At 43.0% G+C, this 23,243-nt stretch overlaps 1 protein-coding gene across 12 annotated transcripts in view; it reads left to right on the forward strand.

Annotated features, from left to right (window-relative positions):
* The first annotated feature begins 1,425 nt into the window (after positions 1-1,425).
* PPP1R9A (protein phosphatase 1 regulatory subunit 9A) overlaps positions 1,426-23,243 on the forward strand; it is a 251,370-nt gene continuing 229,552 nt past the window's right edge. For 8 of the 12 annotated variants that reach the window (XM_039522746.1, XM_039522751.1, XM_039522753.1 and 5 more), the window contains exons 1-2: positions 1,426-1,474; positions 20,865-22,564. In XM_039522746.1, coding sequence (XP_039378680.1) covers positions 21,098-22,564 — 1,467 coding nt within the window. In that variant the 5' untranslated portion in view covers positions 1,426-1,474; positions 20,865-21,097. Of the gene's footprint in view, positions 1,475-7,853; positions 7,906-8,106; positions 8,123-17,944; positions 17,962-18,609; positions 18,836-20,864; positions 22,565-23,243 lie in introns of those variants that run through there. The other 4 variants (XM_039522748.1, XM_039522750.1, XM_039522749.1 and 1 more) reach the window with 4 other exon arrangements.

A 23,243-nucleotide genomic window follows, 5' to 3' on the forward strand; every position in this document is an offset into this window, starting at 1 on the left:
AAAAGTTTTGACGGAAAATATTTGTCCAACCCTTTTAATGAGCTTTAGTGCCTTTTAGCACTAGCTGATGCTGAGAAGCAGTGATACCTTGTAAAGGTGACTTGAAAAGAAGTTTTCTCAAAACTGAGTTTGTGCCGAGATGCGGAAGGTTTTTAAATGTTTATTTTTTCCAGGGCTTCCCCAGGTGGGGGAGGCAAGTGGGGCAATTTGCCCTGGGCCCCACAGGGGCCCCCACGAGAATATAGTATTCTATAATATTGCAACTTTTTTTTATGGAAGGGGTCTCTGAAATTGCTTTGCCCCAGGCCCCCGAATCCTCTGGGTGGCCCTGTCATGATTAATCATGCTGGTAAACAGTAAAAAATACTATTTATATAAATATTTTTGGATGTTTTCCATATTTTCAAATATATTGATTTCAATGACAACACAGAATACAAAGTGTACAGTGCTCACTTTATATTTATTTTTTATTATAAATATTTGCACTGTAAAAATAAAAGAAAATCAACCTTCTGCTGGTGGCATCTGACTCAGATGATGAAAATGAACATGCATTGGTCTGCACTGCTTTAGATTATTATCGAGCAGAACCCATCATGAGCATGGACACGTCCTCTGGAATGGTGGTTGAAGCATGAAGGGACATATGAATCTTTAGCGCATCTGGCTCGTAAATACCTTGCAATGCTGGCTACAAAAGTGCCATGTGAACGTCTGTTCTCACTTTCAGGTGACAATGTAAATAAGAAGCGGGCAGCATTATCTCCCGTAAATGTAAACAAACTTGTTTCTCTTAGTGGTTAGCTGAATAAGAAGTAGGACTGAGTGGATTTGTAGGTGCTAAAGTTTTACATTGTTTTGTTTTTGAGTGCAGTTATGTAACAAAAAAAAATCAACATTCGTAAGTTGCGCTTTCATGATAAAGAGATTGCACTACAGTACTTATATGAGGTGAATTGAAAAATACTATTATCATTTTTACAGTGCAAATACTTGTAATAAAAATAATATAAAGTGAGTACTATATACTTTGTATTCTGTGTTGTAATTGAAATCAATATTGTTGAAAATGTAGAAAAACATCCAAAATATATAATAAATTTCAATTGGTATTCTATTGTTTAACAGTGCGATTAAAAGTGCGATTAATTTTTTTAATCACAATTAATTTTTTTGAGTTAATCGTGTGTGCTAACTGTAATTAATCGACAGCCCTAATATATATATTTCCTACATCTCTCAATGTGTATAGTACATCAAACTCATAACTTTCATGATTTTATATGAGCACCAGTAAGTAAGAAAAATATCTGAAAAGAGATACAGCATGTAGGTTCCTCATTTGAATAAGTGTTCTCAGAGATTAAACTTGTTTGAGTCCCTTTTTATAAGAGGAAAGGAATGTTGGCCCAGAAGGTTCCAGGGCAGTTGGCAGGACAGTTGGTTAGAGAGAAGGGAAAACAGCAGGATGGTGAGTTTGTGAAGAAAAACACCCCAAAAAAGGTGCAGAGTTAAAAAAATGTGGCGATTCTATACATTAGAGATAAATGGCTTTTGGGATAATATTCTAGTCTAGTACCAGTTAATCTGTCATAGAACCTGCTCCTGCACCCACTGAAAACAATGGGCGTTTCGCCATCAGCTTCAACAGGAGCAGAATCAAACCCCTAGGAAATAAAGACAGGGCCAGATGATCAGCTGGTGTAACTTGGCACAGTGTCACTGGAGACAGTGGAGCTATGCTGATTTACTCTAATTGAAGACCTGGCCCAGTAAGTGTGACCAAATTCTGCTTGCTGTAACACAGCTGTGTCTTACACCAGACTGCGGTGCATAACTTCAGTTGAATTACTCCAAATTTAGCAATGTTACTGAGAGCAGAATTTGGTCCATGTTCTTTTAACGTGTTTTAATAAAACCATTAATGGGTCAGATCCTACCTAACTCTTCTGTGGATGCTCAGAAAGGGATGAAAGACGAATACAAGGATTCTTATCTCTTGTATGGCCAGGCAAAACTACAGTCCATGTACTTTGGGGAGCACAGGGACTGCTTCTTTCCTTCTCCTCTGCAGGAACACAGCATCCCAAAGTGGGATGCATAGGAGGCTGTGCCTTAGCTCTACCTCTTTCCACACCAGTGCACAGAAGGACTAGCCAGCACCCCATGAAGCATATGGTAGTAGGCACATTTTCCCTGAAGCATTTGCTATTGGCTGTGACTAGCACAACTGAGCAGTAGGAGGATGAGGGAGAGTTCTAACAGCCACCTACTATAAAGCAAGATATACTTTTTTGTATGTTTGTGGAGCCTTTGCTGCTACCCAGCAGCCACCCACATTGGCTTGTCCCCAAGACTGAGAAACTGCTGATCTAGGCCTGAGATAGTCTCCATTTCCCCTTCAACAAGCTGAAAGAGGAACCGTCTGAAATCTTCACTGAAGATTCTGGTATATACTTGACTCAGTTATTTGCTTACAGGGCAATGACTCGTCTAAGCAATATGAATCTGAATATTAGCACTAGCACTAATTTCCTATTGCAGATCTTTGTTTTGTTTTAATGTGCAAAACCAGCTATCAAACAGTGTAAGTGTGTGTGTGTACATATCAATGTAGCATGGCCCAAAGCACAAAACATTTGTGGTGTTAGAAAGTGTTGGTTTGAAACATTTACAGAATTATTTTGTCAATTTCATTTTGAAAAAATTGAATAAAACAGGATTATCCTGAAACATGATATGAACAAATACTGGCCATAGGCATGGGACATGTATCGTTTTGAGTAATGTGTGTCTTTTATTTCTTAGAACATTCAAGTTCTTTATCCATGGCTGTGTAGTTTGCAACTGATAACTCTAGTGCTAGTGTTATAAAATCTGCTTTGTGGCTATGAATGAGAGTATCTGGGCCTGGCCCATGGATCAGATTTTTTTTTAAGTGACCTAAGAGCCCAATACCTCGGTGAGTTGTGGGAGCCTTCTGATTAGGGTGACCAGACAGCAAGTGTGAAAAATCGGGACAGGCAGTGGGGAGTAATAGGTGCCTATATAAGACAAAGGCCCAAATATAGGGACTGTCCCTATAAAATCAGGACATCTGGTCACCCTACTTCTGATCCCCAAACTATTTTCTTTTTTTAATTAAATCTTCAGTCCTTAAGGCTCCTTCCTGCTTTCCTTACCTGTGGCTACGTCTTATTATCTGTTCTATAAAACACCTAGCATACTTTTTTGGTGTCGTAATAATAATGGAAGACAATGGCAAGCCTCTGACTTCACAGACGAGCAGAATCAGACCCAAAATTTCCAAAATTACTTCCTGGTGATCAGGGTGGGAGGAGTGTCTGTCTTCACCTTTTTTGAAGAAATTCAGGTGTTATGAATAACCATGCACATTTTGGGCGCAGGAGAAGAGAGTTTTCATTTCAGAACTGGGTGTCGAGTCTGTAGCAATAGAGCCGAGCAGGCCCAATGACCTTCCACGAGCCAACAGTGACAGATATAAGTTCCAGCTGGATTTCAAGTTGATGCTTCCTATGCTCCATTTTATTCTGCAAAGAGTTAATTGACCATGCATTTAGCCACTCTCAGATGTAGTCCTACTGGATACCCACTGATTTTCTTATTTTAACCACTCCATTAATCAGCCTCGGAGAAGGTGGTAAGAGAAGTGTTTGAGTTAAACATATTTCTCTGTAGTAGATATTTGAGAGTAATGGGGAAGGCTCCAGACAGCAATCAAAAGAGAGTCTAAGCCTCCTTGACACCGCTATGCATATTTTATCAGCATTTCTCCCTCTCCCTGGTGGTACACCTCTACCCTGATATAACGCCGTCCTTGGGAGCCAAAAAATCGTACCGCATTATAGGTGAAACTGCGTTATATTGAACTTGCTTTGGCTTCAAGCATTTCTGTTATTAATAGCAAATCATTTTTGTTAGAACTAACATGGTGTATGCAGTATCCTGTACCTCCCCAAACAACCTGGCCCTGCCCCTTATCTGACCTCCACCTACTTCCCGCCCCCTGACTGACCCCTCAGAACCCCCGACCCATCCAACCCTGCCCCCGGTCCTTGTCCCTGACTGCCCCCTCCAGAGACCCCCCGTCCCTAATCACCCCCAGGACTCCCATGCCCTATCCAATGCCCCCTTTCCCCATCCCCTGACCGCCCTGCCCCCAGAACATCTGAACCATCCAACCCCCCGCCCCCGCTCCCTGTCCCCTGACCACCCCCTGAGACCCTCTGCCCCTTATCCAACCCCTCGGCCCCAGCCTGGCACCCTTAACACGCCACTTAGAGCAGCGTGTCAGAGTCAGATACACTGTAGCACGCAGCGCAGCGCAGCCCCGCCCCCCCCCCCCCGAGCGCTGCTCTACCGTGTTAATCTGAATTCGTATTATATCGGGTCACGTTATATCGGGGTAGAGGTGTAGTATAGTATTTACATTAACATTCAAATCGTCTAGGGCTGTTTACAGCTGGGTGACAGTTTTCTCCCATTTCAGCCATGAATGTGTGTGGATGTTTTCAATTTTAGCAAGACAGATTCACAATTCTAATTTAACAAAATGCAATACTAAAAAATATGGGCCAGGCACTGCAGTGAATCCAATGAAACTCTAGAATAACTCGACGATGTCAATAGTTTTGCACCAATATAAATGAGAGCAGAATTTGGTGTCCTGAGTCAAGGTGAGTTTCACTTTAACAAGGACTACAGGATTTGACCCAGTGTGTTTTCTTTTATAAGATGAATTTTTCTTCTTTCAGATGACAGTTGTGTCAGTTCTGTTCTTCTCATGCTCAATAAGATTAACTCAGAGATGCAAACTCTTCTCTCCTTGTTACAGATGTGATCTGTCCTAACGTTCATATCAAAGTCTACCATTCAGAATATTTGAAGGAAACAATGTTTAACAAACAACAAAATCTATGAAATATCAATATAGTGTTATATGCTGTTTTAATTAAAGCAAGCCTAGAATGTGCACATGTTCACTGTCCCCATCCAGGCCAAGTCTGTGTTTTAATGTACAGATGTAGGCCTATCAAGACTTTCACCTGAAGGAGTGTCTCTACTTTAGGAAAGTTCTCCTACTTCAAATCCGTCCTCTTCTGTTCTCTTGCCAGTTCACCATTACCTGCTCAGTCCATTTCTCTCCCTCTCTGACTTCTGAATTGCATGATCAGATTTGGGAACCAAGTGCAGATCTGGATCACTCCCATTTAACCTCTGAGCACTCCCTGCATCTGATTCTGGTGGTGAAATATGCCAATGACTGCTTTTACTGAAGGAGAGGAGCAGGCTGGCAGTTTGAAGGTATGCAAAACTCACATCACATCAGCAGGACTGGAAGGATATGTGGAACTGGGAAAACAAGACAGGTTTGAAAGGACCAAATAAGAAAAGGGGAAAGACAGCAAACGTGGATAAACAAAATCCCAAAATCTCCCATCCCATACAAACTCCCTCAGCTGGTGCACAAATCTTCCTCAGACATCAGTCTGGGACTTGGTAGTTATGCAGTTGTGTGGACTCTGGTATAAAATGATCATAATTAAAAACAGAAGGCTGCACTTAAGCTTGGCAGAACTGATAAAATAGTTGTGAGGTAATAGAAAAATATATTCCTGCCTACTATGTTTTGGATGGCCTATACAGGGCTCTTTATACACTACATAGAACACCTTGCATTGACCAGTAATGCCACTAGTGAATTTAGGCTCTAGTAAACCTCCCCTTTGTTTCTAATTACATTTTTGTGTGCATTATGTTTAAATCTCCTGATTACTTGGATGGCACCATGGCTGCACTGCTGGCAGTAGCATGACTTACTGCTACCTAGTGCTATCATCCATATCCATTTACATCTTGGTTTATGCTGTGGGATAACAGGAGAAACAAGACCTTCTCCAATCTGGTAAAATGAGTCTCTGCACTCACTGTATACACTTATTTAAAAACAATGGATGCCATAGCCTTCTAAGCCTGCACGCCCAGTGGGCGCTTTCACCCCACAAAACAAAAAATGCTCTTTTGCCTGTTGCTGCTGTGCTTGGCAACAGACAGCACACTAGCACTGCTCTGCCTGAGAGGTGCCATGCAATGCTAACCATGCTTCATTGATCTCTCTACTCCTGGGAGAATTCTCCGGCAAAAAAATAAAAATGCTGCACACAATATTTTAAAATTCTGCACATTTTATTTGTCAAAATAACAATATAATCACACCAGTTTCAATTATTTTGGTAATAAATTTCAAAATATCTTTCAGAAAGTATGTTTGTAACAATATAGATGACAAAAAGGATTCAGAAAATGTTTTTTGACAAATAGATTCCTTTCTAGCCATATTAATACAGAACTCTGAGTAATAATTCATTTAAACTACAATGCAGAACCGTATTTCCCGCACCCCTCAGAAGCAGTGCAAAGGGGGTGACAGGTATAAGAGAGGACCCGAGGGACAGGGAAGTAGTTGCTGGGATGGAGCCTGGGAGTGAACCAGGAGGGTTGCTGGATATAAGTGGGAGAAGTATAGCACAATTTTTGGGGGTGTGCGGGGGAGGGATTGTTAGGAAGCATCCCCCATGCATGCTCTGGCTGACCCCTAGCCTCTCCCATTCAGGCAGGCACATCTGCTCCTGTCCCTGCACCCCTCTCCCCCATCCCCATGTGTCCCTGTACCCCCACTCAGCCACTCCCCAACCCCATGTGTCCCTGCACCCCCCTCAGCCACACCCCTCTGTGATGGGATGCAGGTGCAGCCCATTTGATGGGTTGATTGACACCCCACCTGGGTGTTGGCTACTTTCCTTGCTATTGCCTCAGGGGAGCTAATATCTAGCTGATTCACCAACTTACAGCATTTTTTCAGTGACCACCATACAACGCAATTCTCATAACTTCACATGCATTAATGATACACATATATGGATAGAGAAATTACTTTAAGCAGATCATAACCTTTCCCCTGATACCTTACAAGGCATGCTTTATATGTAAAATCACAATTATATAAAAATGAGGAATATGGGGGTTCCAGGACACTCCCCCCAAGGTATAGAATGTCACACTCTCCCCCTGTTCTTATGTGTCTCTGCACCCTCTCCCCTCCATCCCCATGTGGCCCTGCACCCCCCTCAGTCGCCCCTCCCCCACATGCACATGTGGTCCTGCACTGTCTTCCCCCATTCCCATGTGTCCCTGCATCCCCACTCAGCCAACCTCTCCTTGCATCCTCATGTGGCCCTACACCCCCAATTAGCCACCCCCCATGTGACCCTGCACCCCCACTCCCATTCAGCCCCTGGCTCAATGCTATCACCCTACTAGCTCCTGTGCCCACTCCAGTCTGTCCCCGCAACTAGTCTTTCTGAATCCTGGTTTATGTGACCCCCAGCAGCCCCATGTTTCCCCCTCTGTATCCCCCCCATATCCCGTGTCTCCTCATCTAGCCCCATGGGCAGGCTGCGAGGTGGAAAGCAGCCTCTCCTCCCTATCTGTGACTAGCTGCTCCAGCCATGAGCTGGCTGCCCTCTGTTCTGGCACCACAGCAGCCCCTTGTGGGCAAAAGGTGTAATGGCAGTGCCTCTCCAGCAGAATCTATTTTCTGAGGAGAAATAAAAATCTGCCGGGAGACATGAATTCTGCACACACTTTCTCCCAGGAGTCTCTCTCTTACTGTCCAACAGTCTGTAGCCCAGGCAGTCCATTTATTTTTATTTTCAAAGCACCTCTCCCAGCTCCAATTTGCAGGCAGGCAATCTCTTAGCTCTTTATAAAACTATTTGACCTACAACTGACTTTTTTTTCCTGGGCTTTTTTCATACACATCCTCTCCACCACACAATGCCATCTTCACCTCAGTTGAACTCCACCTTCAGTTTGTGAAAGGTACTTTTCCTCCCTTTTGTTTATATATTACACAGAGATTGCATAATAGTTAATCTGCTGACTTCCATGTTTATACTATATTAGAGTAGCAATTTGATTTTATTCTTCTTTAACAAACTTCAGCTGTTTGGACTTGACAGAGAGGAAGTAATTCATAATTGTTCTCACCCTAAATCTCTCTCTCCTTTACAGCACTTTTGTGAGAAATATACACCACGTAAGTATATGTGATAAATTGAAAAGGTTTGTGATAAACTTATCATTCACCTTTAACCACCTTACTTACCCTCTGCCTACTAATCCAGATCTCTGGCACTTGTTCTAACATCCCCAAATCAACTGAATGGCTGCCATTTAAAAAACAAATCAGTCTGCCAGAAAAAAAATATTTCCTTCTTTCCCAAATATGGAACTTGCCACAAAATCAACATTCCAGTTTGAGGGATAGCTTTAAACTCTTGAGGTCTTATTTCTTTGCAGGGGTAGAACAGGAGTTATATGCTATTATGAAGGGGATATTTCCAGCTCTGTTTGGGGTCCAGCATGAAAGATTGGATTTTAAAGCAGTGACAGTCTTAGATACAGAAATCCTTTTACATTGTTTTTAGAAGTTTCAGTTGAATGGCTCCTGTTGAACCTTAGACAGTTGGACTCTTGGTAACTGAGGCACCTGCCTTCACAAGTAAGTGGATACAAGAAACAATCCCAATAACTATATTTAAAATTCTCTCTGATTTAAACTTTTCCATAGTGTGACATCTATAGTATATATGACTGACGCTTGTTAATAACTCACTCATAGCTTTGCCATTTGTGAGTAAAACAGCCAAATAAAGTTCATGCTGATGAAAATTTTATCCCATCCCATATTCCATTGGCAATCTGCTAGTGAGCTGTGACCTCTAGATTTAGGTTCCATTCTGACCTTGAGACCTTGTTTTGGAAAAGCTCTAACACCTGTATTATTTGCGGTGGGCTTTTGAAATATGGCAAGAGGAAAACCCTTTGGTAAAGAGTTTCTTTGTCCCATGAAGTTCTATCTAGGTTTTACTCTGATACACATTTTGAAAGTTGCCATTTTTCTTCTCTCTCACTTGTATGCCTAATCAATTCTTTTGGCAGCAGGCCAAAATAATCTAATACAAATATCCTAAATAGTCACATAGCAAGCATTGCACTGGGAGTGCTGTAGAGGGTGAGTTGGTTTGGGTCTCTGTCTCTCCCCCACCCCCAGCCAAGCATGTTGTATCAGAGGCCTAGCTCCTTCATTCTCACTGCCTGGCATGAGAGGGAGAAGGTAGGGGAGAGAAAGCAAGGCTTGGTGCCCTCTAATAACCCCCTCCAGAATTAAGTGCTCCTCCACTCATGAACAACAGCCATCTCCTGCTGCCTATTGATGTGGTTAGTCCTGTAGCTCCCGGGGTAGAAGTTTGTGCTGAAGGTACAGGGTGTTCGAACCCTGCTGATGATGCCTGGTTACAAGGGAGTCAAAATTTGTTTTTACCTTTTTAACAAAAACAAATCCTAGGAAATTATGCTCAAAAAGCTATGGTACAAGAATGTCATCTAATTTGCAAAGTCTAACACTCAGAAATTAGGAAGTACCAGACTTATGCTTGCTCCTGCAACCTTAATTCTTCCCCCTTGTATGTGTGCATTACAGTATAGATACTACTACTCCCCTCCACAAAACCCTAGTCTCATGAGGTGCACAGGATGGACACATAATGGGGCAGAATTAAAGATGCAGCAGCAACCTTAATTCTAACATTTCCTAACTTTCAAGTGTTTGTCTTTGCAACCTAATTAACATTCTTTTAATATAGCTTTGTGTGTAATCTGTAACATATATACAGTAATTTTCCTCTGTACTATACAAATTCCCTTTGCTCTCTCAGACTAGCTGCACATTAGTAAAATATTCTTGAATTTAATATAATATCCTTATTGTAATAACCTTCCTTCAATTACTATTCTTTGTAGCCAGTCAAATATTAGCATGACCTAGGCCTCTTATGTAGTTTCATTATCATTAGAGGCAGTTCTTTTTTTTAGAAAACTGCAACCTAAAGGCCTCTTTGACATTGTTCCAGAGCTGTCAAGTAGTTTAACTTGTCCTAAATGAAATTAATACAACCTTCTAAAATACTCCAAGTGAATGATATTAATGAGCCTTCATCTTGAGCATCATGGATTCTTGGTGTTTGAAACAAATGAGTTGGCAACCCTTCTTCCTCTTGTTTATTTTAGTCTTGCGCTAGGTTGGTAAAGAATGATCACTAGCTTGAATCTTCCTAGCCTGACAAACAATGAATGCCCTGTTCAAACAGAGTCTCTTTATTTGTACTAGTTTATATACTAGCAATTCATATTAATTCATTATCAAACATATTTCAACGTTAACAAGACTAAATTCTGTATTATGCTGTGCAGATCTGCATAGCAAAAGAGAGTCTCTTTCTTGTTAGTGATTCTGTGGGGTAGCCAGGTGGAAGACTGACCTAGTCAAGGATCCGAATGTGCATGGAAATGTAACTACCTTTTTAAGCATAGATGTGATCCTCCAAGGGTTGGGATACATTAAACAGGAGGGAGAAAGCAAAACTGGGTTCCCTTCACTTCTATATCCTCCACCCCGCTGTTCTGCAGATTAAAAAAAAAAAAAAGACACTTGGACTCTTAAAAATCAGTCATTCAACATCATTTTAAAGCTACTGAATTCACTCAAAACAATGTATCCATGACACCAAACAGTAATGTTTAAAAGCAAATGCAATTCATTTATACCCTACAGTACATGGAAAATGATAAATCAGCCTTGGCACCTTGAATCCAAACTGGTTAGAAGGACAGTCACTGATAAAAGGTTGAAGAGACACTGTCAAGTTAAATTTACTGGGCCTGATTTTTCCGATACCTGAAAAAATCAAGAGCAATTTGATTGAAGTGAATAGAATTACACTAATGTAAGTGAAAGGAGAACTAGACCCCATTATACAGGAAATTCTGCTCTCACTTCAGTCAGTGTAAATCTGGAGTAACTCCATTAGCTTTAGTGAAGATACTCTGGATTGACACTGGTGTCAATGAGAGCAGAAAGTGGCCTCTTGTCTTGTCTGTGCAGCATTTTAATATTTCTCAGAAATTTAGAGCAATGTCAGCCATGCTTTAATGGAGCATAAAAACACCTTCCAATCAAACAAATGGGTTGCCATAGTAATACTAAGAATTAAAGGACCTTATTTTTCTTGATTTACATAGTTGAGTGCATGGTTGCACTCATAGTTGCAGGTCTTATCTTTCATACAGTGACATTTTATTAAAAGCAACACAAAATTTATTGTACTGTAGTACATGTAGCTGTAATATAGGTACTGTGTAAATCCAGATGTAGGCCAAGATTTTCAAAAGAAACCAGTGACTTTGGATGCCTAACTTGAGACACCGTAAGGGTGAAATCCATGAATGAACCTACATGTTGCAATGCTTACTATCAGGGCACTTAACTTTTAGGAACCTAGAAAATTACAGATGATATTGTGATTGTAGCAATGCGTGACTCACCCCTCTGGCATCTCCTGCTGGTTGTCCAGGGAATTAGCTCTTCAAGCCTCTGGAGCACCCTCTGCAGGCCGGTGTCCCACTGCCACTAGCCCCCATATCCCTCCCAGGACTTGGTACCCCTTGTGTTTGGGGTGCTTCCCTCTGGCAATACCCCCACAGTCTCAGGGTCTCCCCACCCAGGGGAACCCCCACCCCTAACCCTACCTTGCCTCAGTCATAGGCTACTGCCAGTCACCAACTTGCCCCCCAGCCCTGAGGCAGACTGCAGTGTCAGCCATTCATCACAGGCAAGGTTGGGTCTGGACCTGCTACCTCTCTCTGCAACCCAGTGCCTCTATGGGGCCTTGGACAAGGCCCTGTAGTCTGGAGAAGTTGCCAGCCTGGAGCTCCCCAGCCCCACCTCACTCTAGGTACCCTGAGCTTCCCAGCAGCCCTTGTTGTCTCAGCCCTCTCCCAGGGCTGATTTCAAGCCCTTCAGGGCAGGAACGGGTGACCACCCCGCTACAGTGATCCACAAAGCTGGGTTACACACTCAGGATCCCTATACAATGAATGGGGAGAGACAGGTGCCTTAGAATGTGATCCACAAAAGCCAGCAAGCTAGGTAACTCCTTGCCTAAGCTAACCTGTGGGAGGTGCCCTTGTGATAAGCCCTGTCCCTTTCTCTGAGATAGCAGCCTAAGTCCAGGCTGCAGGGACTGCGAGTGATCTTCAAACAGAAAACCCTCTCCTGGCTTAGGGGCCTATTTAGTTTCTTCTGCAAATGTGTTAGATGACAGCCTGGCTCCACACAAAATGGCCACAGGAAGAGGGGATGGTGGTGCCTCTGCCCTATCTTCCCCTACCAATAACTTTTAGCCCAGTGGTTAGAGCACTCAGTTGGGTTGTGGGACACCCTGATACAATTCCCACCTCTGCCAGAACGGTAAAAGGGATTTGAATAAGGGTCTCCCATCTCTGAGTGCTCTAACCACTAAACTATGGGATAGTCTGATGTGGGGTTCTCTCCTGTTGAAGATCTTCCACTGTGGATAAATAATGAAAGAGTCATAGGGCCAAATAAAGAAGGAATAACTATACAGTCCAGTAGTTAGGGCATCCATCTGGGGAAGGGGGGAAGCAGGAGACCCTGGGTCAAGTTCCTCTCTCCAACTATTCTTTCAGTATCCACAGTGCAACAGCTGTGAAATGAAGTTGGGTCTTCCACTTCCCAGTTGAGTGCTCTAACCACTGGGCTAACAGTTATAACGTGGAAAGTGGTGGCACCGTCACCTCCTCCTGGCTTTTGAATGGGGCCTGATGCGTTACGTGCATTCAGCAGATGCACACTGAATCTGCACTCTTGGGTGAATTAGGTAGCTGAATGACTATCTTCCCCTGCTTCATGAATCGCTCTGGGGCTTAAGTGGGAGATAGGCATCTGGATGCCTAGAAGAAGGCAGCAGTGCACATGCCCAGAGGCAAAAACTTTGGTGCCTAGGGAATTTTTACTTTGAAAAACGTAGGCAGTGAGAGAGTTTAGCACCTACAGGATTTGGCGAGAGTTTTGTGAATCACAGAGTGGGACTTAGGTGCCTAAAAATGGGACTTAAGCATGTAAGTCTGGGGTTTAGGCACCTAAGTACTTCCATGAATCCCACCCAAAGTGCTTACCACCAGCACTCTGAAAATCAGATCTCCAGTTGCATGCTGTTTGTTTAAAGGGTGCAACACAAACACAAACCTCTCCCTCTCTCCATGTGGAAGTTCCAGGCTTTTTGTGCTCATCTCATCAGTGTGTAAGAAATGCGATCCCTTTGATTTACTACTGAACCTTTCAAGATGCACTCTGTGGAAGTATGCTATACAGTTTGGTAAACCTACTTGGCAGAGTAATGTAATGTTACTCTGATATATTATTTACATCATATAAAAAAAGTTACCTACAGTCATGAATAGAACCCAAAGTTTTATATGCAAAAATCCAATTAGAAAAAATTCTGATTTTGATGTTTATAACAGTGGATGCGTAGCACACAGCTCTGATAACAGGTAGAAAATTTAAAATGAAATACAATATTTAATCTCCTTAAGATTTTAACTCACTTCAATCATGTTTCATCTCCTGTTAAGGTGTTTACTCATTTTAGTTCTCAGTACCATAAAATATGAATGTCAAATCTCCCATGGATATCACTCTCTTACGTGCTAAATTGTTTTCTAGCTGCTCTGCATGCTTGTTTTGTAATTCACAAAGTAAATAAGACATTTACATTTCAGTTTAAAGTTTCTATTCATCACTACACTCTGTTGGGTCCACATAAAGGAGACTTCCAGTTTTTTTAACGCAATACTCTCTATGGAGGTTAAGTGGTTTTCTAGCCATTCTTTGTGGTTTTATTGCACATTGGAAAAAATAACTCCAACTATAATATGATGGGGGCTAATTTAGCTACAACGAATCAGGAAAAGGATCTTGGAGTCATCGTGGATAGTTCTCTGAAGATGTCCATGCAGTGTGCAGAGGCGGTCAAAAAAGCACCCAGGATGTTAGGAATCATTAAAAAGGGGATAGAGAATAAGGAGAATATATTATTGCCCTTATATATATATCGAGAAAGTAGATAAGGAAAAGTTATTTACTTATTCCCATAATACAAGAACTAGGGTTCACCAAATGAAATTAATGGGCAGCAGGTTTAAAACAAATAAAAGGAAGTTCTTCTTCACACAGCGCACAGTCAACTTGTGGAACTCCTTACCTGAGGAGGTTGTGAAGGCTAGGAGTATAACAGCTTTTAAAAGAGAACCGGATAAATTCATGGAGGTTACATCCATTAATGGCTATTAGCCAGGATGTCTAAGGAATGGTGTCCCTAGACTCTGTTTGTCAGAGGGTGGAGATGGATGGCAGGAGAGAGATCACTTGATCATTACCTGGGGCACCTGGCATTGGCCACTGTCGGTAGACAGGATACTGGGCTGGATGGACCTTTGGTCTGACCCAGTATGGCCGTTCTTATGAACTCTCCCTTTCTCTAAATTGATACTGATATTTACAATGGCACTGTCAAGCAGTTTAATTAGGCCAAAATTTGATTTACGTTCAGAGGTTTAGAATCTGATGAGGAACGTGCAGTTTTTCAGTTTTTAAATATCTATTTAAAGATGAACTATGGCCTTTTTATGTTTTGCACTGGGAACTTACATGGGGGTTTGAATCTTTGACTCAGCAGGCTGGGAAGAAGTTATTCCATGGCTCCTCTGAATTGTTGTAGTGTTTGTGGCATGCTCCCTAGACTTGATCTTCAATCACTTGGTCTTTTTAGTACGCAGATCCACCTGTCATACCCTATCCCTGCATGCTGCTAGAAAGAGAACTCTGGCATAGCAGTGTTCAGGGAGCACAGAATTTCCGTGTGACTTTATTATTTGTATTATTCTAGTGCAGGGGTAGTCACGTGGACCACAGGCCAAATCCGGACTGCCAGATGCTTTTGAACAGACTTTAAATCTTTTATTTACTTATTATTTTTTTAAATTATTTTCTCTGGAGTCTGGACCTTGACTATACCTTAACCACAAAATTTGGACCTTGACAAAAATAATTGTCTACCCCGCTGCAGTATGTAGGAGATCTAGTCATGGACCAGGATCTCATCGTGCTAGGTGCTGTACAAACACAGAACAAAAAGACAGTCCTTGCTCCAAGAAGCTCATAAATTATCTACCTGGCTGTCTATCTATATCTTACAAGGACATGAAGGCATCACATGTATCCTCATGTGGCTACATAATACTATCTGTGAGGAGCAAGACTGTGAACAGATGTCACACAGGAATGTGCAGTCTCCAGCTGAAGACTTGGAATGACACTTGGCCTTTTTTCAATCAATTTTTCAAGTCTGTTGTCCTCAAAGCATTTACAACCTTCACTGATAGTTGATCTCCATTCAGGTCTGTCCTTGACTATGTCTTTGAAGTTATCAATATTTATGATACATGAGGTGAGATTCTGCTTAATGGTGTCTTTGAAGAGTTTTTCGTTGATAACTCCTCCTGCATGTTCCAAATTTCAGCTCACCCCAGAAAACTTTTTCAGGCATGTATAATCACCCATTCTGATAACATGACTTGTTCATCTCAGATGAGCTTTGATGATCATTGCCTTGATGCTGGTGGTTTTTGCGCTTTCAAGGATGTTAATATTTGAGACTTTGTCTCACTAGTGGACCTTCGGAACTGAGAGGGGACAGTGCCTGTGAAAATTTTCAAGTTGCTTAACGTGTCTGTGATAAACTATCCTGTTTCACATCCATATGAAAGGAATGCTATTGCTGCATTGGATATCATCAGTTTTATTGACTGTTTGATTGTGGGCTCGTTGAGTACTCTATGATGAAGTCTTCCAAAGGCCTGGCTTGCCTTTCCTATTCTATTTGATGTGTCTTGATCCAGGGAACCTCACTTGAGATGGTACTGCCAAAAGACAACAGATTGATATTGACAGATGAGGGAGTGCCCATAAATAATTAGACTATCTATATTGGTCAGCACGATAGGCAGTGGTCTCTGCACATAGCACTCTAGCTGTTTTTAAGTGCCTGTACTCCCACATAGCAGTACACTGAGTGTTTTGATGGTTTCCGGGGCCTAGGGCAGTAGCTTTCAACCTTTCCAGACTACTGTACCCTTTTTAGGAGTCTGATTTGTCTTGCATATCCCCACGTTAAACCTCACTTAAAACCTACTTGCTTACAAAATAAGACATAAAAATACAAAAATGTCACAGCACACTATTACTGAAAAATTGCTTACATTCCCATTTTGCTATATAATTATAAAATAAATCAATTGGAATATAAATATTGTACCTATGTTTCAGTGTATAGTATATAGAGCAGTATAAACAAGTCACTGACTATATGCAATTTTAGTTTGTACTGACTTCGCTAGTGCTTTGTATGTAGCCTGTTGTAAAACTAGGCAAATATCTAGATGAATTGATGTACCTCTTGGAAGATCTCTGTGTACCCCTGGTTGAGATCCACTGGCCAAGGAGACTAAGGGCAGGTCCATACTCACCGTGCGGGTCGACGCGGTGAGTTCGACTTCTCTGAGTTCGAACTATCGCGTCTAATCAAGACGCGATAGTTCGAACTCCCCGCGCGCTCCGGTCGACTCCGGAACTCCACCACCGCGAATGGCGGTGGCGGAGTCGACCTTGGAGCCGCGGAGTTCGACCCCGCCGCGTCTGGACGGGTAAGTAAGTCGAACTAGGGTACTTCGAGTTCAGCTACGCTATTCGCGTAGCTGAACTTGCGTACCCTAGTTCGACCCCCGCCCTTAGCGTAGACCAGGCCTTAGTCATGGATCAGGACCCCATGGTGCTAGATGCTGCCATGCTTATGAAAAGGTGGGAATTATTTGTTCCTAAATATTAGTAACTTTTCCAGTGAATTGACTTGGATTGCTGAAACTTTCTTTTCCCAAACAAAGGGCAAACATTTTCTGGAAAAGCACAATTTGAGTTTGGGAAAAGAATCCCAATTCTATTAAATTCATTTCTATTTCTGTCCCTTACTATGTCAGCTTGTTAAAATAACTTTGAAAAAGAAGGAACACTATCATATAGGCAATCAATCTTGAAAGGGACTTGTTTTCTCATCAATATTTATGCGTAGGATAATGAACGTCACAGAAACAGAGAGATTTTGAATTGAGTATATTTGATACTCACTAGATAACCAAAGCTCTAAGCCTGTAAACATTTAAGCAAGTGTGTAACTTTACATACTTTCCTTAGTCCCCCCCAAAAAATGGGATGACTTGTGTTTAAAGTTACACACTTACCTAAATCTTTATGGAATCAGGACACAAGTGACTGGAAGTACATGTAGTATTTTTGTTTCTTCATTTTTTTAATCATACACATCCTCAAGCTATCACCTGGACACTTAAGCAATTAAATCAATGAACTCTATATGTGAGTTGCTATATGATTTAAAAATCATTACCTTCTGGAGTGCCAGTTTCCCAAACTACTTTAGGAGGTTGCTGGATCTCTCCTACTCTGGAATTTTTCTTATCATCACTTCAAAACCTGGAAATTATTGTGGGGAATGCTGGAGCACTAGCAATATTTACCTAATGCCAGTAGTGGCTGAGCTGCTTGTGTGCTCTGACTCTAAAACAGGAAACTAGTGTAGCCCTAACTGTTCAATCCAGCAAAAAATACATTTGCTGAAATTTAAGGGGATGAATGAGCATATATTGTAACTCCAGTTTATTATCTTTTTCACTATTTAATTGTTTGCACGTTGTGCAAAGACCACTTGACTTAAAGAAATTAACTGGGGGCGGGGAAGTCCAAGGTCTTGATCTTGCAATGAATTCTCCCCTGGCGCTTATTGCAGAATTGAGGCTCAAGTGCAGCTTTGCTCTTCCTCAAAAGAAGCCCGCTGGTTTCGGTCTGGCCCGCGGATGACGCTGCCTGTCTGCACCGACGGAGGGGTAAGGAGGGAGCATCATTCTCACCTGCAGCCGGCGGGGCCCCTTTTCCAAGGGATCCCAGAGCCAGCGGGGGAGTCCCGGAGCGGGGGAGGCTGAGCCGCCAGGAGCCCACAGCAGGTGCACCATGCAAGTGCCTCTCTGTCCCTCTGCCCCCCAGTGAAGCCCCGAGAGGGAGAGCGGCCCGCGGCTGCGCTCGCTGTCCTGTGACGGGCTGGTGGGTTCCCGCGCCCCGGCCAGTCTGCGGGGCCGGGCCGCAGCGCTGCGCGCGGGCCCTGGTGCCATGGCTCCGGCTGAGGGACTCGCTCCCCCGCGCGCAGGGGGAGGAAGTGACCTGCCCGCAGACCCGGGCGGGGCGGGGGGAGTCTGCCGATCGCGGGGCCCGATGCGGCGCGCCGGGCGGGAGGAGGCGCCCCCGGGGGCCCAGCGGCCGGTGTAGCGCGCTCGCCGTGCGGCCGGACTGCAGCGGGAGCGTGGCTCGCCCCCCCCGCGGAACAAACCATTGCAGCCCGCCGCGGAGGTGAGGCACCTGTCACCCGCGCTCGGCCTCCGCTCGGCGGCGGCTGCTGGCAGCGCACCCCGCGCGCGGGGCAGACGTTCCGCACGCCCGGCCCCTGGGGAGCCGCGGGGCGGGCGCCGGGTGCGGCGCGGGAGCGCTCTCCTCCCCCCAGCTCCGTGTGCGCGGAGCGTGTCGCTGCCCCGGCCGCCGCCGCCTGCAATGGCGCTGAGTAGCGGAGTCGGAGGCTGCTGCTGCCCGCTGGCAGGCTGGGGGCGGCAGCCGCGCCGGAGCCGGGGGCTGGCGGAGCCGCAGCTCTGAGCGCGCAGGGAGCCGCGGGAGGTGGAAGGAGCCCAGCCCGGCGTGCAGCTCCTCTCCCGGGTAAGGGGCCGTGCGCACACCGGGGAGCAGGGGCTGAAGTTAGGACTCGGGTGCAGCTTGTGTGCGCGACAAGGGGAGACGTGCCCGGGGCTTTTGTTTCCTTATACGCTGTAACCAGAGCCAGGGGGGTTTATGGCCACCGAGCTTTGCTCCCTGCCATGATTGCCAGGGCTGCTGCTCCTACGCAAGGTGGTTCTTGGGCCAACGCTGGTGTGGGATCCTCTCGCCTTTCAGTCCGGAGAAACCGGTTCTTCGCAGCACTTCCCCTTTCAGAGGGGATTGCTGTGACGCCAGACAGGATCCTTTTACCTTAAGTTAGCCTTTCTTTTTCTTATAATCGTTGGAAACATCGGCTGGAGTCTGTAAAGGGGGAGGCAAAGGGAAATGATCGGTGTCTAAGAAAAAACTGCTACAGACACCCCCCTTCTCCATAATTGTTGATTTTTTTAAAAAATTGATGATCCACAGTAGCAGAGATGCTGCTGATGCTGCACCCGCTGGTTTTAAGTGATTGCCATCATATACGGGTTTACAGTTTGGTTCAATGGCTCTCGGCAGCCCCACTGTACAAATTGTTCCAGCACCCCGCACAGCAGTTGAGCCACAGCTGTGTGCAACCCTCTGCTGCTTGTGCATGGCTAGTTGGGCTTGAGTTTGGAGGTGATCTCAGAGTGTGTTCTCTTTCAGGAAGGTGATGGAAGGGATTGTGCATTAATAGCCACATAATATTGCTTAGTCTAAAGTAACCTCTTAGGCTTAAAGACTGGCGAATAAATGTGTAAGGTATTTGATCCGTAATCTTCCTGCTCTAAAATGCTAGGTGTGACTGCAGTGTTATAGCATTCCTCCCTATTAGTGAGGAGCACAGCAGCCCTCATGCATTGCATTTGGAGCTTGCAGCAATAAGTTATAGCCTAGAAGAAAGACAAGGAAACAGAAGGCTGCTAATGAGAGATATTTTGTTCTCGATTAGTCATGTGTTGTTCTCCTGCAATTCTCCAGGCTAATGTTCAGGCTGGAATCAGACTGATTTCTCATCCTTTACCTTAAACACCACTCAGAGTCTCCTCCCTCCCCCAACTAAGAATCTCTAAATTCATCATGTTGAATCATGTAACTTTCCATGCAGTTTATTATATTTAAAACACAGCCTTTTTTGGTGTGGCAACTCGGTGGGTGCACAGATGTGACCTGGAAGATTGAGAGATTTAGCCTGTAGCTCCATTTTTTGCAGTTCACTAGATGCTTCCATGCTCTTTGTCATGCTAAAATAATACAGCAAGTGGAAAGGGGCAAGTCTTATTAAATTTCACATCATTATTTTCAACACAGAATGATACCTTTGGGTGCAATTTTTCTAATTCTTTTGAACTGTTGTTTCATTGTTGAATCATTGGTCTCTGCATAGAAACACCATTCAAAGCATACTGTTGTGTAGTTCAGAGACAACCTAGGTGGAATTGCAAATGTTAGCAGCTCAGGGAAACACAGTCATCACGTTTGCATGAAGTATTTCGTGCCCAGACATAAATAACACAGAGATTTTAGTTCTGTTTACTTTGTCCTTTACCATCTCCAGTCAAAAAGTTTGACTGCAATGAAACACTAGTGACATTATTTTCCTTGTAATTTTATTCTTTGTAATTTTGTGTTTCACCTAGACAAATTTGTTTATGTTGTAATATGTTCATAGCATACATCTGAACATCACAAAACTGCCATGTTTCATTGTCTCATAGTGGCATGTTAATTAGTACTTGGAAGGAAATTTACTTTTATGTGAGCATACAAACTTTTTCAGACTGTCTAATTGTTGAATCTTTAGCAAATTGAGTCTGCTTTAGAATTTTAATACATGTGTGTGTTTTGGTAATGATGCTGTGTGAAGGATGAATCCCTGCATTTGTTTTGTAATTTTTATTTCTAAATATCAGTTATATCAAATAACTTTAAAACTGAAGTAATTGATTTAGATTTGAAGAAATACAAATGCATGACTCGATTCAAAAAGTTGTACTTTCTGTTGCAGGTTAAATCTACATTTGTTCTGGAAAGCCATCAGTCTTGCCACTTTGTTTGGTGTCATGGTTGCTTGCACATATTTAGATAGTATCTGTCAGAATACCTACTGAATATGGCCCTGATGGAGACCAGTGCCACCTGAGAGGCACTTCCTTCTCAACCAGAATCTCACTAATAACAGAAGTCTGAGAGTGGTATATCAGTCACTATGTACATTGGTTTTGCACTCCTGAAGTAAACATGATGAAAACAGAGTCTTCAGGAGAAAGGTCAACCCTCCGAAGTGCCTCTCCTCACAGGAATGCTTACAGAACTGAGTTCCAGGCACTAAAAAGCACCTTTGACAAACCTAAATCAGATGGAGACCAAAAAACGAAAGATGAAGGAGAGGCCTCTCAGCAGAGCAGGGGGAGGAAATATGGCTCAAACGTCAACAGGATTAAAAACTTATTTATGCAGATGGGCATGGAGCCCAGTGAGAGCACTGGAGTTACCCCTAAAACCAGAGGGAAAAGTGGTCCCCTGTCTCCTCAAAGAAGAATTAGGCCCAAAGAATTTGTGGAGAAGGCAGATGGCTCAGTTGTAAAACTAGAGTCTTCAGTTTCAGAAAGGATTAGTAGATTTGATACTGTGCATGATGGTCCTTCCTATTCCAAGTTTACTGAAACTCGAAAGATGTTTGAGCGAAATGTTCATGAAATGGGACATTCCAATCGCTATTCCCCAAAGAAAGAGCGAGTAGTTTCCAATGAACTCCAAGATGAGTGGTGTAGCTCTAAGTCTAATAGAGGCAGTACTGATTCATTGGACAGTCTTAGCTCAAGGACAGAGACCGTCTCTCCAACAGTGAGTCAGCTCAGTGCAGTGTTTGAAAACACTGATTCACATACTGTAATCGTTTTAGAAAAGTCAGAAAACAATGAAGAATACTCTGTAACTGGTCACTATCCACTAAACCTGTCATCTACTGTTGCAAATCTGTCCTCCACTGTTGCAAACCTTGATGGATTCAGTCCCTTAAAAGATGCTAATGCCTGGTCTTCACCAGCCAAACAAACTACAAGTTCAGTATCTGCTGAGATCATTCAGCAAAACAGTACGTCTTCAACAATAAGAGAAGAAGCTTCTAATAGCACTTTGCCAGCATCCAAAACAAATGAAGAAATAAGGAAGAATAAGGAAGCAAGTTATGATCCTGTTGATGATTGTGCAACAACTAAACAAGAATTGGCCAGCATTAACAGCGAAAAGCGTGAAGAATCCTATACCAGGACTAAGGAAAAAATAGATACAGAAGTTTCTTTACAACAAAAAGAACATTCACAAAATGCAGAGAGCACCTGTGTTGGCACTGGAGTTGCAGAGATACCAAGAAACTTGGTAGCAGGTGGTGATTTTGCAGCAGATGTAGCTTCAGATGCTACTGAATCCCACTATGATGATGCCAGTGGAAAGGAAGTCCAGGAAGACTTGAATAACTTTCAGAGTTCACATGTATATATGCACTCTGACTATAATGTCTACAGGGTGCGATCAAGGTATAATTCTGACTGGGGAGAGACAGGAACAGAACAGGATGATCAAGACGACAGTGATGAAAACAACTATTATGAACCTGATATGGAATATGCTGAAGTTATTGGATTGCCAGCTGAAGATGAAATCCCAGCAAACAGAAAAATTAAGTTTAGCAGTGCTCCAATTAAGGTAATTTCCTCCCCCCAAACTTTGATTCTTATTTGAGCTTAACTTTGTTCAGGGTAGATTTTGACAGCTGCATCTGATTCTGAAAAGATTGCGGAGGTCCTTGAGACCTTTTTTTGTTGTAGCTGGCAAGTGAGCATAATTTCAAATGATTTAAAGGGAGCTGAGTTCTGATGGCCCTGTCTCATTTCCTAGTCTACTTTATGGTTGATTAAACCAGCAGAAATTGAGAATGAGTTTCAGGTTTGTGAGGCTTTGTAATTGAAACATACACATTCTGATGTATAGGACTTCATAAATATATAAATAGCATGGTGAAATATAAAAGGCATCTATATGGTGACCATCATATTTACATTATTTTTGAAATTTAAAAATAACTTCTGCATTCCAAACAGCTGCTCTTACTTTAAAGAACATCTGTGAAGAATTAAAGTTCTGGAGTGAAATACTGTATGGTATGAAATATAATGTGCTGTTGAACAGCAACTGTGATCCACTAGTATTGGATCATTAATCTTCTTCATCTGCATCAGTAACCTTTAGTTGCTAGCTTCTTCAACAGTCTTTCTTCATGCTTCATACTAATACCTACTTTACTGAAGTAGGTATTAGTAAAGGTTGGGGTGGGCAAACTTTTTGGCCTGAGGGACACATTGGGGTTGCAAAACTGTATGGAGGG

Source organism: Mauremys reevesii, linkage group 2 (genome assembly GCF_016161935.1).
Source record: "Mauremys reevesii isolate NIE-2019 linkage group 2, ASM1616193v1, whole genome shotgun sequence".
Lineage (NCBI taxonomy): Eukaryota > Metazoa > Chordata > Testudines > Geoemydidae > Mauremys > Mauremys reevesii.